Consider the following 16,066-nt stretch of genomic DNA (forward strand, 5'->3'; position numbering starts at 1 on the left):
AAAAAGATTTGGGGGCCATTGATTGTATATTCAAATGATTAGACACCTTTATGTATTTGAAACATTATAATAAATAAGGGGTATAGTAGATGTTTTGCAGGAATTCATTGTTGATGTGGGGAGGGATGGGAGGGGGGAGGGATTTTTATAATACATAAAGAATAGTGGTTAGGATGTACAAGTGATTCTGTATATTATTCATTATAACATTGTATACTTGTTGAAGAATTGAAAATGAATAAAGATTAAAAAAAAAAAAAAAAAAAAAGGGAAACCAGAGACAAAAATACACACACACATGTACTCTGCTACACATCAATCACACACATGATTGCATTGTAACTTTCGAGATATACATACATGCTCTACTGGTACTGTACTCCTTCTGCTGTTCAAGTGCTCATCCAATAGTGCCCTGCCCCCTCCATCTCCCATAACCAGCTCTGCCCACCATCATGTAACATTCTTGCAAGCTGTGAAAAAGCGGCAGCGAGTGCAAAAGCTGCTCCCCCTCCAAACACCTCTTACATTCAGTGATGGAGTAAGGGGGAGAGGGGCAGACTGCCATGGGTGTAGTTTTGGTGGGGACATCAGCATCTCTTCTCCTCTCCACTGCCCCCCTCCCCCAAATCCAATACCTCTTCAGCTCTTCGCAAGACCAGGAAATGACGTCAGAGGGAGATGCTGCTTGCCCCAGGAAAGAGTTAAAGAGGTAAGAGGGGGAAGGGAAGGTGTGCGCCACTGGGGCACCATCTACCCTCACTATGTCACAGCTCATATTTCCACCTCTTCTCAAGAACCCCACTCAGCTTCCTCCACAGAAATAAGAGGCTATTTAGTGGGATATTGCATGGGAAAATGGGCAAACTGTTACTGTAGCTTTGCCTCAAGTAGTTTTGTGAGATTTGTGTACTCACGCTGTATCTGCTCTATGTGTACGATCTGTTGAGTTAAATAAAGAATTTTAGTGTGAGAGGGCATAGGATGAAGTTAAGAGGTGATAGGCTCAGGAGTATTCTAAGGAAATACTTTTTTTACAGAAAGAGTGGTAGATGCTTGGAACAGTCTCCCGGAAGAGGTGGTGTCTGATTTCAAGAGGGCCTGGGATAGGCACGTGGGATCTCTTAGAGAGAGGAAGAGATAATGGTGACTGCAGATGGGCCATTTGGCCATCATGTTTCTATGTTTCCTGGGGGTCAGTAAAGCAAATACTGGCATGTTCCCCAGGTTGAGGGGGGGGGCTCAGAATGCACTCCTCATGGATATAAGGATGGAAATGGATTTTCTATCATTTCATAAGAGACTCAAACCATTCTTTGTTTCCATGGAGTTTGGGACTTTTTAATTTGTTTTTATACTGTTGATTGGATTGTTATTGATGCCTGAATGTTTATGTATTTATATTTGTTGTATATTATTATTATGTTGCTTCTAACTCACTACAGGGTACTTTTACTAAAGGATTAAGTGTGCACTAAATGTTATACAGCCCTGTGGGCTCCATAGCAAGTACTGCACAATAATCGTTAGCACATCTGAGTAAAAGGACACTTTAGTATGTTTAAGATAAGCGAGACATAAATGAATGAAATCTATATCTGGTCCCATTCCATTTTCAAGGGTTGTTTTTTGACCCACGATGCTACTGAATTGGAAAAGATAAAAAGCAAAATCAAACAGAAACATGAGGCAACAAGAATGTGATGGTATTTCACTAGTAAATAAGAGAACAATATTCAGCATTATTTAAACAAGCAGGAACACAAACTAGTGTGGAACAAAGCACCTTCGTGAGAGCGGCCTCGCTCCTCTTCTTACACTGGGTGGTAGAGAATATGGCACGCAACCTCTTCCGCTTCCGCTGACGCTCTGAGAGCCTATCAGATGCTGACAGAAAGAAGAAAAATATCTACTGAAATAGCAGAATACACCAATAGCAAAATAATAAAGGCCCCCGGATAATAAGAATGCTTGGCAAGTTATGGTACCAGCTTTGTTTACGGAGCAGATACATACATCAGAGAAGGTGCAATGCACATGTGAAAACATTTATATTGGTCTTAAAACTTAGTGGTGGTTTATAATCTTCCTTTTCCTTCCCAATTTTCTGACTTACAAATAATATGCTTATTGTGAATTGCAACACAGACTATACAACAAGATATACCTGCTAATTGTCTTTCTTCAAGTGCCACTAGACCAGTGGTCTCAAACTCATGGCCCAGGGGCCACATGCAGCCTGCCAGGTACTATTTTGAGGCCCTGAGTATGTTTATCATAACCAAAATAAAACAGTTTCTTGATCATATGTCTCTAGCTATAAATTACAATATAAATTACAATATTATTATTAAGAGGTAGCCAAAAGGAAAGATTTATAAACTAGAAAGAGTTCTACCTCATTTCTTTAATAAGACATTAACTATTTTTTTCAGAAGGCCCTCCAAGTACCTACCAATCCAAAATGTGGCCCTGCAAGAGATTTGAGTTGGAGACCACTGCACTAGACCAATCTAGAGCCTACAGATTCTGCTCATCAACTAGCAGATGAAAACAGAGAACACAGAGCTGTGTGCTTCATCCTAGTAGGACACTGTGCAACCCCTCAGTATTTCACATGCCCAAACAAGAAGGCCAACAAAACTTGTGTTTATAAATTGCACATGAGAAGATCTTTAGCTAAGGTCTTAGAACCTGCTGCTTTGAATACTCTAATACACTCACTCGTAATCTTGAAGCTAGATTACTGTAATCCGCTATAATAAAACCCTTAGCGCGCATGCGCACTTCAATCTTCGTTCCTCTGTGCTCCGTGCCTCCGCATGAGCAGTAGACATATTGCTGTCTGCATCCAACAGTGCAATTTGCCGACACTTTAGTGGCAAACTCCTGAATGTGCTCACAGAAGGAGGATATGCCATAAACAAAGACAAAATCCAATTCTGCCAGCAGACTGTTGTCTGTTTTGGAAAATACAATGCTGTCTCGGAGACATTCCAATGAGGTAAATTAGGTGGCATTACTTCAAGTAAAACTCTGCCTGTGGCGGTTTCAACATTGCCCTCCCTCAGCGACGCTGCTAGGCCGGATCCAGGCGGGTGGAAGGACCCGACCGCCCTGGCAGCGCTGAAGATGGACAGTTCAGAAGAAAAAGTTCACAGTGCTGTGAGGAGAGGGAAAGTTAAACAAACCCCCAAACAAACCTGGGAGCAAACTTTCCACACAAGAGGGTGTAAATGGCACGAGAGGCAGCCAAGGATATCCCCCACCCATCGGGCCTGGTGGCGCTTCTCTTGGCTCCGTGTGTGCCCCCCCCAGGTTGGCGTAGCTGCTTTTCCACTTATTTCTGCAATGAATAAACGCGCCACACTAATAACACACTGAATAAAACATTCCCTTGCACCCATGTTACGCACCGTCTGAGACCATTAACCGCACTGCTCCTATGCTGGCGCTAGACATCTTCCTATATGGCCGCCGAGACTCCATCTTCATCTTAACCACCACCCCTCCCCCCCAAAAAAACAACAAAAAACATACCTCCGAATCGCTACATGTTAGCCGCCATATCTGCCCTCCTGGAATAACACGAGGCAGGGAGAGAGACAGAAATAAAGAAAGATAGACAGCGGGAGGGAGAGAGATTCAGAAAGAAGAGTGCTGCTGGACAGGGGGAGGTAAAAGGAAGGGAGAAGGGCTACTGCTGGACAGGGGGAGCAGGGAAGGGGTGCTGCTGGACAGGGGGGAGAGACAGAAAGAAAGAGAGACAGGGGGAGAGAGACAAAGAAAGAGAGACAGAGGGAGAGGCAAAAAGAAAGAAAGACAGACAGGGGGCCAGGGAGAGAGACAGAAGGAAAGACAAACAGAAAGAAAGAAAGGGGGTAGGGAGAGAGAAAGAAATACAGATGTATAGAAAGAAAAAAAAAAAAAGAAATGGCTAAGTCTACACATCTATTCTAGCACCCGTTAATGTAAATGGGCTAAAAAAACTAGTTCTCTATATAAAAGGTATTGCTCAAAAAGAATTAAGGCGATTACAAATCATTCAAAATACGGCAATAAAAATCATTACAAAATCAAGAAAGTTTGATCATGTTGCATCCCTCTTTTTTCCAATTCTTTATTATTTTCAAAACTTGCAATAAGTGTAACATTAAATACCACATTTTATACATCAATGACATACTTAATATACTATTAATACCCATTTCAGAATTAACCCCCCTAACAATCACAATGCCCATCACATAAAACTTTTTTCATGAACCCCAATATATCTAAATTCATTAATCTATCAGACCCCCAACCTCCCTCCCCTCCCAAAAGTGCATGTTACAGGGAAAAACAATTAAGTAATACAATATTTTGTTAATGGCTCCCAAATTTCCTGAAATGTCTTAAAATTCCCTTTCTGAATGGCTAATATTCTTTCCATTTTGTACACATGACACAATGAACTCCACCAAAAACTATAATTAAGCCTCGTCCAATTCTTCCAATTACTCGTAATTTGTTGTATGTTGCATCCCTCTTGAGAAATGCCCACTGGCACCCAATCTGTTAAAGAATTACGTATAAAATAGCCCTAATTTTTAAAATTTGATTGTCCAAATCGCCCATATTTCTTGACAGGCTCCTTATACCATACACCCCATCCAGGACATTAAGATCTATTGAGCAACATTTCCTCTCTATCCCATCCTTAAAGGTCATTAGTACATGGCTTACTGACATTTTCTCAATGACAGCCCCCAACTCTGGAACTCCTTACCAGCCTAAAGATTGAAAAGTTCCCTAAAAACTTTTCTTTATAGGGATGCCTTCAAAGATTAACCTTTGAAAATGGGTAATAATGAACTTTTTGTCTCTTTTTATTCTAAATCCTGATATTTCTATGTACAGCCTTAATTATGGCTTCTTTTTTACCCTCCCCCATTGTATTAACCATATATGTTCTTCTATCCTATAATCGTTATAAGTTCTTCACCCTTTCCCTGATTCTGAGTCAGTCTTTTTGTCAGTTTATTTGTACCAGTACAGGCATGTTACCGTATCCCCAATTTTAATATTGTACATCGCTTAGAAATATTGATAAGCGTGGCGTGGCTTTGGAGCGTTCCGATATGGTCGAGTAGTTGATGAGCTCTGCAAAGTCAGGCTAATTATAATAATTTAAAATATTAAAAATTTCATAAGTTGCATAAGAAAAGCTGCGTTTCGGTAGCGGAATGGCTTCGGGCAAGCAGTGTAAGAGCACTTCAGCGGGAACAGGAGCAGGAAGCGTCAAGAGGTCAAAGTTGGAGCCGACGTCTCCTGCATTAGTTCTGCTTCCAACGGAAAAAATTGAAAACAGATCTCATGAAGGAATTGCAACAGATAAGAGATAGTTTTAAACAACACAAAAAACATACAAGAGGTTAAAGAGGAGGTAGAGAATTTAAATAAGAGAATGCAAATAGTAGATATAAAGATTGAACATATATTAAAACGTGTGAAGCGAATTGAGGCAGAAATAATACAATATAAAAAAAGATCATAAAGAGATAGAGCTATTAAAGAAAGAATTGGGAGATTTGTCTAACCGCAAAAGACGGAGTAACTTAAGAGTACTTGAGTTACCAGAAGGGATAGAAAAAAAGATCCCATAGCCTCTCTCACTAATTTCTTACCGAAAATTCTGCCAATTAAAAGCAAATATCCTTTGGAACTGGAAAGGGCGCTTAGGGTCCCGGTAAGAAGATCTAGTAATCGGAAAGGACCGCGTCCACTGATTTTTAAAATGCTCAGGTACCAACAGGTTGAGGAAATTATTAAATTGGCTAACGAGAATAGAAAGCTCAAATATCAGGATGCAAAGATACACATAGTACAGGATTTTGCGAAGGAGACCGCTTACAGAAGAAAATAACTGTTAAAGAGTTACGCCCACAGTTAAGAGCCAGATATGGTCTAATTTACCCAGCAATTATGCAGGTTACTCATGAAAATAAAAAACTTTGAACTTTGAAGATTCAGCTAAGCTAAAGGAATTCTTAGATCAGCGTGAAATGCCTATGGCTACATAAGAGTGAAACTGAGGATATATCTTTTTTCTATTTCTTTAGTTTATTTTAATATTTTAGTTTATTTTTGGTGTTTTGAGAAATATATTTTAAAACTTAAAGCCAAAGTTATGAAGCTGGGCAATTCTACAGTTAATTTTGAATTGGTTCAACATTCTGACAGAGGAATGCAGTCACTTGAAGAAGCTGCATGGAATGAGGCTGTTTTAGAAAGAGGTTTTGGATGGTAGACCTTTCCTTATGCCAGAACTGAGCATATTAAATGTGAATATGGCTTAACATAATGGGGAATATGTAAACTTTTTAATTTCCTAGATGGTTGGAAAGATGATTTTAAAGAATGTTAATCCTAGGCCTGAGAGTGGTATAAGTCACATGGAGCAGGAACAGATTTAGCAATGCTCTGGATGTTATTCAGTAAATGGAATGGTAACTCTGCATCTTCCACAGCAAGATTGTGCTTTGAGATTTTTCAGCACTTTTTGACACATTCCTCCTAGTGCACTAAAATTCCCTACAATTACAGTTTTCATTCCTGCAGATCTTCTCCTGTCAGAATTTAAAATGATATATTACAAGGTAAAAGGGAGAAAAAGGAGGGTGAAGATGTTTATATACATCCTAGTCTGCAGTGGTATAATAAAAGTACTGCAGAAAATGAAATCCTAAACCTGTCAAGAATATCAAATGATTTGCAATTTGATATGAGAGGTTTGAGAAGTTATGGGATTTTTCTGCAGTATGGTGGAAAGTGAGTGATGAAGGGTATTGAAGTATGATTGAAATCAGTGCATGTATGATACGGCCCGATTCTTATCTTATACTCTGATGTTATTATATGCTTTCCATGGATTCTAATGCATCTTAGTGCACAGTAAGTCTAGAGGAAAGTTGATTAAGAAAAGTTCATATTTTAAACTTAACAGCTGTATGGCGATTTCCATAAAGACAATCTTGTGATCTGCTATGATTTGCAATGATATGGATTAGTATATACAGATACTGTATTGTGTAAAGTGGTTACTTTATTAATGAAGCCTATTGGAGTATGCCTACAGAACCATATACAAAGAAGATCTTTTGAAGGAAGAAGGATTATGGTGATGGACAGCAGGTCTGATGCTGAGCAGCGATTTGCATATGGTATATGACTCAAGTTATGTGAATATTTGTAGGATGTCAACATAAGTTGGGTGGATGGGTGGAAATTGTTGGTTTGCAATTGCTAAACATTGTACGTATTGGAAGTAATTGGATTTTGTTTAACTAAATGTGTGGTGATAATATGAAGAGGAGATTTAATATAATCTTATTGTTATTTTCTTTTTGGAATGTATATTATAAAATATTCTTCCGGAAAAAAAAAATTATAGTAGAATTATTATAATTTAATTATTCCTTTCTTTTAATAAGTGGCTTACATATAATACTAGGGTGTTTAGATTAAATACTTATTGGTTTTTAGATATGGCCTGGGTGGAGTTTTTCATTTACTTGATCTGGTATGGGCGTTTCAAAAGTTAGCATTATGGAGGTGGGTGGGGTGGGGAGGGTTAAGGGAGGTAGGGGATGGGGATTGGGTAGGGGGATGGGGCTTAATTTGAATTTTCAAAGTAGGGAAATTGTTCATATAATTATTATATGGAATTGTATATTATTTGTGATTAATTAATATAATGGGTTTTAAAATCCTATCATTGAATGTTAATGGCCTCAACCGTCCGATTAAGAGAAAGAAGACGTTATTATATTTGAAATAGCAGAATGCGGATGTTTGTTTTATCCAGGAGACTCACCTGTCTGGTGAGGAATCTAAAAAGCTAGTAGGTAATTGGGTGAAAGATTGCTTTTTTGCACCTGCTACAAAGAAGAAAGCTGGAGTAGTTATCCTAGTTAATAAAAAATGTTCTGCAACGTTTAATATGGTGGCTGCAGATCCTCTAGGCAGATGGCTGCATGTGGATATGAGTATGGGCAATGATACTGTGGTACTTATGAATGTATATGCCCCTAATTCTAATCAAATTGAGTTTAAGACTACAACAATTAGTTTTACCACTGGCTGCTAGTAATTTGGTAGTGGCGGGAGACTTTAATGCTGTAATGGATCCTTTATTGGATAAAAAACCTAGTAATATTTTGAAGTCACTGGGTTTGGACAATTTTGTAAACTCTTGTAATTTAAAAGATATGGCGTATACTTCATTTTAATGATCGAGAATTTTCATTTTGTTCACATGTTCATAAATCTTTTTTTAGAATAGATTATATTTTTGTTTCTGATCAGCTAATACAACAAGTAACACAAGCCTCCATTGATCCAATAATTTTGTCGGATCATGGGAGTGTATGGATTGATTTAAATTTTGTTGATCAAGATAATACTAAACCTGTTTGGAGGTTCGATAATGCATTGCTTATGTACCCAGAATTTTGTGAAGATTTTCAATTAAAAATTGATGAGTATTTTCAAATTAACAACACAGAAGAAATTTCTATAGAAACCTTGTGGGATGCTTTTAAGGCAACCATGAGAGGTCAAATTATTGCATTCTCAGCATATACTAAGAAACAATTAAAAAAGCAATTTATTATTATAGAAAAAGAAATTAAAAACTTAGAATCAAAATTGATTAGAAAATGGGAACATTTTACTTTACAAACTCTTTTAAAAGCTAAATGTAAATACAATGAGATTTCTTCTAAATTGGTTAGGAAGAATATTCTCTCTCAGCAGGCTTTGTATTATGGAAGCTCAAATAAGACGGGAAGATTATTGGCAAATTATCTTAAAGCAAAAAAAAGAGAAGGACAAAAATAAGGGCAATTAAGGTTGAAAAAGGAGATATTCAGTCTCAAATTGGACCTATTTTAAAACAATTCTTACATTTTTATAGACCTTTATTCTTCTGAGCCTTATTTAAATAGAGAAAAAGATGGTTTAGAATTTTTAAAATTAGTTGAGGGTCCAAATATTCCTGATCATATAAAAAGAAGCTTAGAAGAGCCGATATCGCTAAAAGAACTGCAGACAGCATTGAAGTCACTTAGAGTGGGGACTGCTCCAGGTGGTGATGGTTTTACGGTAGAGTTCTATAAATCATTCTAAATTACCCTATTACCTTATTTATTAAATTTATATCAGAATCAACTAAATAAAGGTTGTATTTTAGGCATTATGGCAGAGTCGTTAACGGTTGTTTTGCCTTAAGCCAAATAGAGATCCCATGTTGGTTTCAAATTACAGGCCTATTTCTTTAATCAATGTAGATGGTAAACTTTTAGCTAAAAGTTTGGCCATGCGTTTAGCTACGGCTCTTCCTTATATAGTTGGTATGCACCAAACAGGTTTTGTTGCTCAGAGACACTCTTCCAATAATACCAGATTGGCCTTTCATATGTTATACTTAACAAAAGATATGAGTGATCTGGCTTTCTCTGTGTCCTTGGACGCAGAGAAAGCTTTTGATCAGGTAGAATGGACCTTTATGTATCAGGCCATGGAGTGGTTTGGTATTGGTTCGAGATTTATACAAATGATTAAAACCTTGTATAGCTCTCCTGTTGCTAGATTATATATTAATAATAATTTCTCTGAATGTTTTAAGTGCAAAGGGGGGTTAGACAGGGTTGCCCCTTGTCTCCTTTTTGATATAGTACTTGAACCCTTGTTATTAGCTATTCAAAAAGTAAATGAGATACAAGGTATTCCGCATTCTGGAAAGGAATTTAAGGTATCTGCTTATGCGGATGATATATTACTTCATTTGAGGAATCCCGAAACAACCATCCCATGTTTATTTGATTTGATTGAGAAATTTGGAAAATTCTCGGGTTATAAAATAAATTGGTCTAAATCTGAAGTCCTTCCTCTAAATATACATTGTGCAAGAGGTTTATTTGATTCATTCCCTTTTTTATGGAAGGAGGAAAGAATAAAATATTTAGGAATTTGGTTAAAAAATACACTAGATGAGACAATGAAAGTAAATGAAAGACTTTTATTGAAGTAACAGTTATGTGAGCAATGGAATCCTTTACATTTGTCTTGGTGGGGAAGAGTCCAAACTATTAAGATGATGATTTTGCCTGTTGTTTGTTACCAAATGGGGATGATAAAACAAATGATCTATGTTATTATATTATGTGATGTATTTTTATTTGATTATAATTTTGGGGAGGGAGGGTTGGGATAAAATTTTTCTTGAGAAATTGTAAAGTTTCAAGTGATGTTGTATATTGAATGATGATTTTTCTGTACACTTGTTGAAAAATCTAAAATGAATAAATATTGATAAAAACTAAACAAAAAAAAATAAAAGAAATATTGATAAGTGTTTGCATCAAATTTTAAATAAAACTTTCAAAATTATCTCAAATTATAAATTCTTTCTTATAAGAGCATAACAGCTGCCATACTGGGACAGACCGCAGGTCCATCAAGTCTAAAATCATGTTCCACAATGGCCAACCCAGGCCACAAGTACCTAGCAAGATCCCAAAGAATAAAACATTTTATGCTGCTTATCCTATGAATAGGTACTGAATTTTCACAAAAATCCATCTTAACAGTAGCTTAAGAATTTCTCTTTGAGAAAGTTATCCAAACCTTTTTTAAACCCTGCTAAGAACATAAGAACATAAGAAATGCCTCCGCTGGGTCAGACCTAAGGTCCATCGCGCCCAGCAGTCCGCTCACGCGGCGGCCCATCAGGTCCAGGACCTGTGCAGTAATCTTTTATCTATACCCCTCTATCCCCTTTTCCAGCAGGAAATTGTCCAATCCTTTCTTAAACCCCAGTACCGTTCGCTGCCCTATAACGTCCTCTGGAAGCGCATTCCAGGTGTCCACCACACGTTGGGTAAAGAAGAACTTCCTAGCATTTGTTTTGAATCTGTCCCCTTTCAACTTTTCCGAATGCCCTCTTGTTTTTTTATGTTCTGAAAGTTTGAAGAATCTGTCCCTCTCTACTCTTTCTATGCCCTTCATGATCTTGTAAGTCTCTATCATATCCCCTCTAAGTCTTCTCTTCTCCAGGGAAAAGAGACCCAGTTTCTCCAATCTCTCAGCGTATGAAAGGTTTTCCATCCCCTTAATCAGTCGTGTCGCTCTCCTCTGAACTCTCTCGAGTAACACCATATCCTTCTTAAGGTATGGTGACCAATACTGGACGCAGTACTCAAGATGTGGACGCACCATTGCCCGGTACAGCGGCAGGATAACTTCTTTCGTTCTTGTTGTAATACCCTTCTTGATTATCCCCAGCATTTTATTCGCTCTCTTGGCGGCCGCTGCACACTGTGCCGTCAGCTTCATTGTCATGTCCACCATTACCCCCAAGTCCCTTTCTTGGGTACTCTCATTCAATAACATCCCTCCCATCGTATAGCTGTGCCTCGGGTTTCTGATTCCCACATGCAATACTTTACATTTCTCAACATTGAACTAAGCTAACTGCTTTCACCACATTCTCCAGCAACAAATTCCAGAGTTTAATTACATGTTGAGTGAAGAAATATTTTCTCTAGTTTGTTTTAAATCTACTACTTAGTAGCTTCATTGCATGTCCCCTAGTCGTAGTATTTCTGGAAAGAGTAAAAAGAAACTCATCTATCTGCTCTATTCCACTATTTTTAAAGACCTCTGTCATAGATCCTCTTCTCCAAACTTCTTTTTAGCAATAGATGATTTTAAAAACTCACTATTCTTCCAATCCTGAGATGCAAAACAGCAAGAGAACAGAACCAGGAAAAAGGCTTGAGATGGTAACAAGGAGAGACCTGGACTAGAATTCAAGGAAAGAAAAATCAGAAGGAAAAACTTAATTTCTCCTTCTTATTTGTTCTCACCAGGTCAGTCCACAACTGAAAGTCATGCCTAAATTGGTGGGACTCAAACTCCTTTTGAAGTACTTCTGCACCAAAAGTAGCTTCTGCTCTCGGAACTACATCCAATCCATAGTGTTTTGAGCAAATATACAGTGAGGACCACGTTGCAACTCTACCATAGTTATCCATATTCCATAGTTATCACTAGGAATCCAAGTAGATTACACCAAGAAAAGTCCTCTGACAATAATTAGATTTAAAATACCATTAATAAAATACCATTTGAACTAATTCGAAAACAAATGCTGCATCTTTGTGAAAATGGTAATAAGAAATTTGTCTAATTTGGAACAGAATGTTATTCTAAATCTTCACTCCTTGATAAGGGAAAGAAAGCACAGTTACTTACCATAACAGATGTTATCCGGAGACAGCAAGCAGATATTCTCACATGTAGGTGACGTCATCCACGAAGCCCGATACAGACAGTGGTAAAAGTAGATTGCCACTTTAAGTTTTTAGAAACTTCACGACTGCCCCTGCACTATGAATGTGTGAATGCCTTCCCACCCGATGTCGGCTCAAAGTACATCAGTTCCATAAGCAAGCTAAGAGGAGGTGGGAGGCATGCGAGAATATCTGCCTGATGTCTCCGGATAATATCTATTACGTTAACTAGATGTGCTTTATCCTTGGACAAGTAAGCAGCATATTCTCACATGTGGGACTCCCTAGCTTACTGAAATGGGATGGAGGGACAGTTGGCCATTAAGAAGAAAATAGATTCTGTAATACTTCTTGGCCGAAATGACCATATTGTCTGGAATACGATACTAGTCAATAGTGAGATGTAAATGTATGAATTGAGGACCAAGTAGCTGCTTTGCAAATATCATCAATAGGAATGGACCGTAAGAAAGCTACTGATGCTGCCATAGCTTGGACCTTGTGTGCTGTAACATGTCCCTCAAGCTGCAGCCCAGCCTGAGCATAGCAGAAGGAAATACAAGCTGCTAACCATATGGAAATAGTTCTCTTGGTTACAGACTGGCCCAATTGGTTAGGATCAACAGAGTTGAACAGTTGAGGTGAAGTCTTGTGTGGCTTAGTCCTTTATATGTAGTAAGCCAAGGTACGCTTAAAGTGTGTAGAGCTGCTTCTCCAGGATGAGAATGAGGCTTTGGGAAAACACACAATGGATTGATTCAGGTGAAATTCCATGACTACTTTTGGGAGGAATTTAGGATAGGTCTCGAGAACCACCTTGTCATGATGAAATACTATGTATGGTGGGTCAGAAACCAATGCTTGAAGTTCACTCACTCAACGAGCTGAAATGATAGAAATCAAGACAACCACTTTCCAAGTGAGAAACTTAAGATGAGTAGATGCCAGTGGTTTAAATGGCGGCTTCATCAGACTGGCTAGGACTACATTAAGATCCCAGGCAACTAGAGGCAGCTTGAGCGGAGGTTTGGAGTTGAAAAGTCGTTTCATAAATTGGCAAATAAGCAGATGAGTGGCCAAAGGTTTATGGAGCATGGAAAGCACTAACAACACTGAAGTGAACTCTGACTGAAGTAGTCTTAAGTCAAGAATTGGATACATGGAGAAGATAGTCCAACACTGAAGGAAGAGAAGGAGGAGGAAGCATCTTGATCATGAAGCGGAAGCATGTTCCCTCTTGTTGATAGCATTGCCGAGTAGAAGATTTTCTGGAAGCAGCTATAATTGCTTGTACTGAGTCAGAGAGATTAAAATTTGCTGAAGTCAAACCGAGAGGTAGGTGCAGAGATTGCAGATTGGGATGTAAAAGAGCGATTCAGAGGGATTATAACATTTTGGCCGCTGCCGCACATTGGGAGGAAGGGTTCATCGTATTGTCTAATGACACCCAGATCCTTTTCTTGGGTGCTAACCCCCAAGGACTCTAGTATCTAGTAACTGTGATTCAGGTTATTCTTCCCAATGTGCATCACTTTGCACTTGTCCACTTTAAATTTTATCTGACACTTGGACGCCCAGTCTTCCAATTTTCTAAGTTCTGCCTGCAATTTTCACAATCCACATGTGTTTTAACAACTTTGAACAGTTTAGTGTCATCTGTAAATTTAATAACCTCGCTCACTGGCCCAATTTCCAGATCATTTATAAATAAGTTAAATAGCACCGGTCCCAGTACAGATCCCTGCGGCATTCCACTGTTTATTCTCCTCCATTGAGAAAAATGACCATTTAACTCAACCCTCTGTCTACTATCCGATAACCGATTCCTAATCCACAACTGAACTTTGCCACCTATCCCAAGATTCTTTAATTTTCTCAGGAGCATCTTAAAATGATAAAATATAGCAAATTATAAAACCACAGACTAGAAACTAAAAAAAAATGCAAAACAGATAGAGCAAGGGATCTAACATAGAAACAGCCATGTAAAGAATTTTTTTTAATTCAGCTAACTAGTTGAAACAAGCCTTGCCCCCTTCTCCACTTGGATTCAAGTTTTCTAATTGGTCTAGGACAGGGGTGGGCAACTCTGGCCCTTAAGGGCCAGAATCATCGGGTTTTCAGGATTTCCCCAATGAATATGCATGAGATCTATTTGCATGCACTGCTTTCAATCCATATTCATTGGGGAAATCCTGAAATCCCGACTGGATTCTGGCCCTCAAGGACCGGAGTTGCTCACCCCTGGTCTAGGAGCTACACAGTTCACTTATCACTGCCTCATACATCCGAGACAAAAATTACTAAGGAACTTGGACTGCACTTTGCCTTTATAAGGCGAAGCACACAGCTCTGTGTTCCCTGTCTGTTGGTTGAAAGACCTAACCTCCAGGTTCTAGACTGGTAAAAAAAGATAAGTAATTAGTGAGTGCTAATTTTATTTCTCAAAGGAGTTTTCAGAGGCACTTGGATGGGATTGGGACCCTGTACAGGTTGTGCAAGTTAGAAATACTCTGTAAATTACATGGAAAATAAATACTGTAGGAACAAATTCTACACATAAATAAAATACATCTTTAATGCACTCCACCTATTTCAAGATGTGCTTGGACAAGAAAATAATTTGGAAACCTGTATTAAAGCAGAGCTCAGGTATGTGGTGGGCACTCTGCAGCTGTGGTTCAGGAGGCTATTTGTGGGAGAAACTAAACATTAAATTCATAATAGCAACTACCTCCTCTGAAGTGCGCAGACCGGGGCACAGGACACAATTCCAAGCCATCAGCCTCCAAACAATTAGCCTGAGAATTCTGCACAGCCAAGAGAGAGGAGACAGAATAGGAACACATGATGAAATGTGTCTCGAGCAGTGCAAGCTACAGGTAAATCAAGTCTTAAGGCAGCAAGGGTATGGTTGTAGCAATAGGATAATGGCAGGCAAACAGTAGTCTACAGTAAGGGGGTAATTTTAACAGATACTTCTGCAAGCAAAACAGCATTGTGAAATCTTTCATCGTTAAGCCTAATCGTGAACCCATTCAACTGTAAAGTTCATTTACTAGCTCTCAAAAAAAAAAAAATATATATATATATATATATATGCATAAAGCAAAAGTAATCAAAAAATTATCTTAAATACCTGTTTATTCTTATAATCTGTTAAATGCTTGCTGTCTTCTTAATTTTTTGTCAATTAATTGTCAATTCTTAACTAATTTGTTAAATGCCTATTGTATCCAAAAATCTATGCTAATTTGAATACCGATTTGATAGCCAGATTATCTTCATCCCCCTTCCACGAGATCATTTTCAGAATAACTCCAATTCAGAAACACTTTACTAGATCTGTCCAATATCGTTTGTGCTGATACCTAGTACGTTATTACCTAGTCGCTCCTCCATCCTTAACCTACTCACACGCCTCAAACAGGCCATCTAATCCATAGATCTCTAATCTCTCATCATGAAGCCACCTTCATGGCTCCTTCTTCTCCTACTCTTCTCTTCTCTCAAACTCTTCCCCTGCCTGACACCCCCTGCCCCCAACCTCCTCGACTCTACAAATGCTCGCAATATCTGCCCTGGCCTCGGAATTCCCACGCTCATTCAAACACCACCCATCCTACAAAAACCCTCGCAAAGTCAACCATGCCTCTCTAAAACCTGTCCTCGTTTCCACTCCCCCTAACCTTGCCTCACATTCTCTCACCCCAGTCCCAACACTCTAT

General features: G+C 38.5%; 1 protein-coding gene across 3 annotated transcripts in view; it reads right to left on the reverse strand.

Annotated features, from left to right (window-relative positions):
* The window catches only part of NSD1 (nuclear receptor binding SET domain protein 1), a 140,762-nt gene that overhangs the window by 53,208 nt on the left and 71,488 nt on the right, over nt 1-16,066 (reverse strand). For all 3 annotated transcript variants that reach the window (XM_033926853.1, XM_033926851.1, XM_033926852.1), the window contains 2 exons: nt 15,073-15,148; nt 1,787-1,887 (listed from right to left, as the gene is read on the reverse strand). In XM_033926853.1, coding sequence (XP_033782744.1) covers nt 1,787-1,887; nt 15,073-15,148 — 177 coding nt within the window. The remainder of the gene's footprint in view (nt 1-1,786; nt 1,888-15,072; nt 15,149-16,066) is intronic.

Source organism: Geotrypetes seraphini, chromosome 18 (genome assembly GCF_902459505.1).
Source record: "Geotrypetes seraphini chromosome 18, aGeoSer1.1, whole genome shotgun sequence".
Taxonomy (NCBI): domain Eukaryota; kingdom Metazoa; phylum Chordata; class Amphibia; order Gymnophiona; family Dermophiidae; genus Geotrypetes; species Geotrypetes seraphini.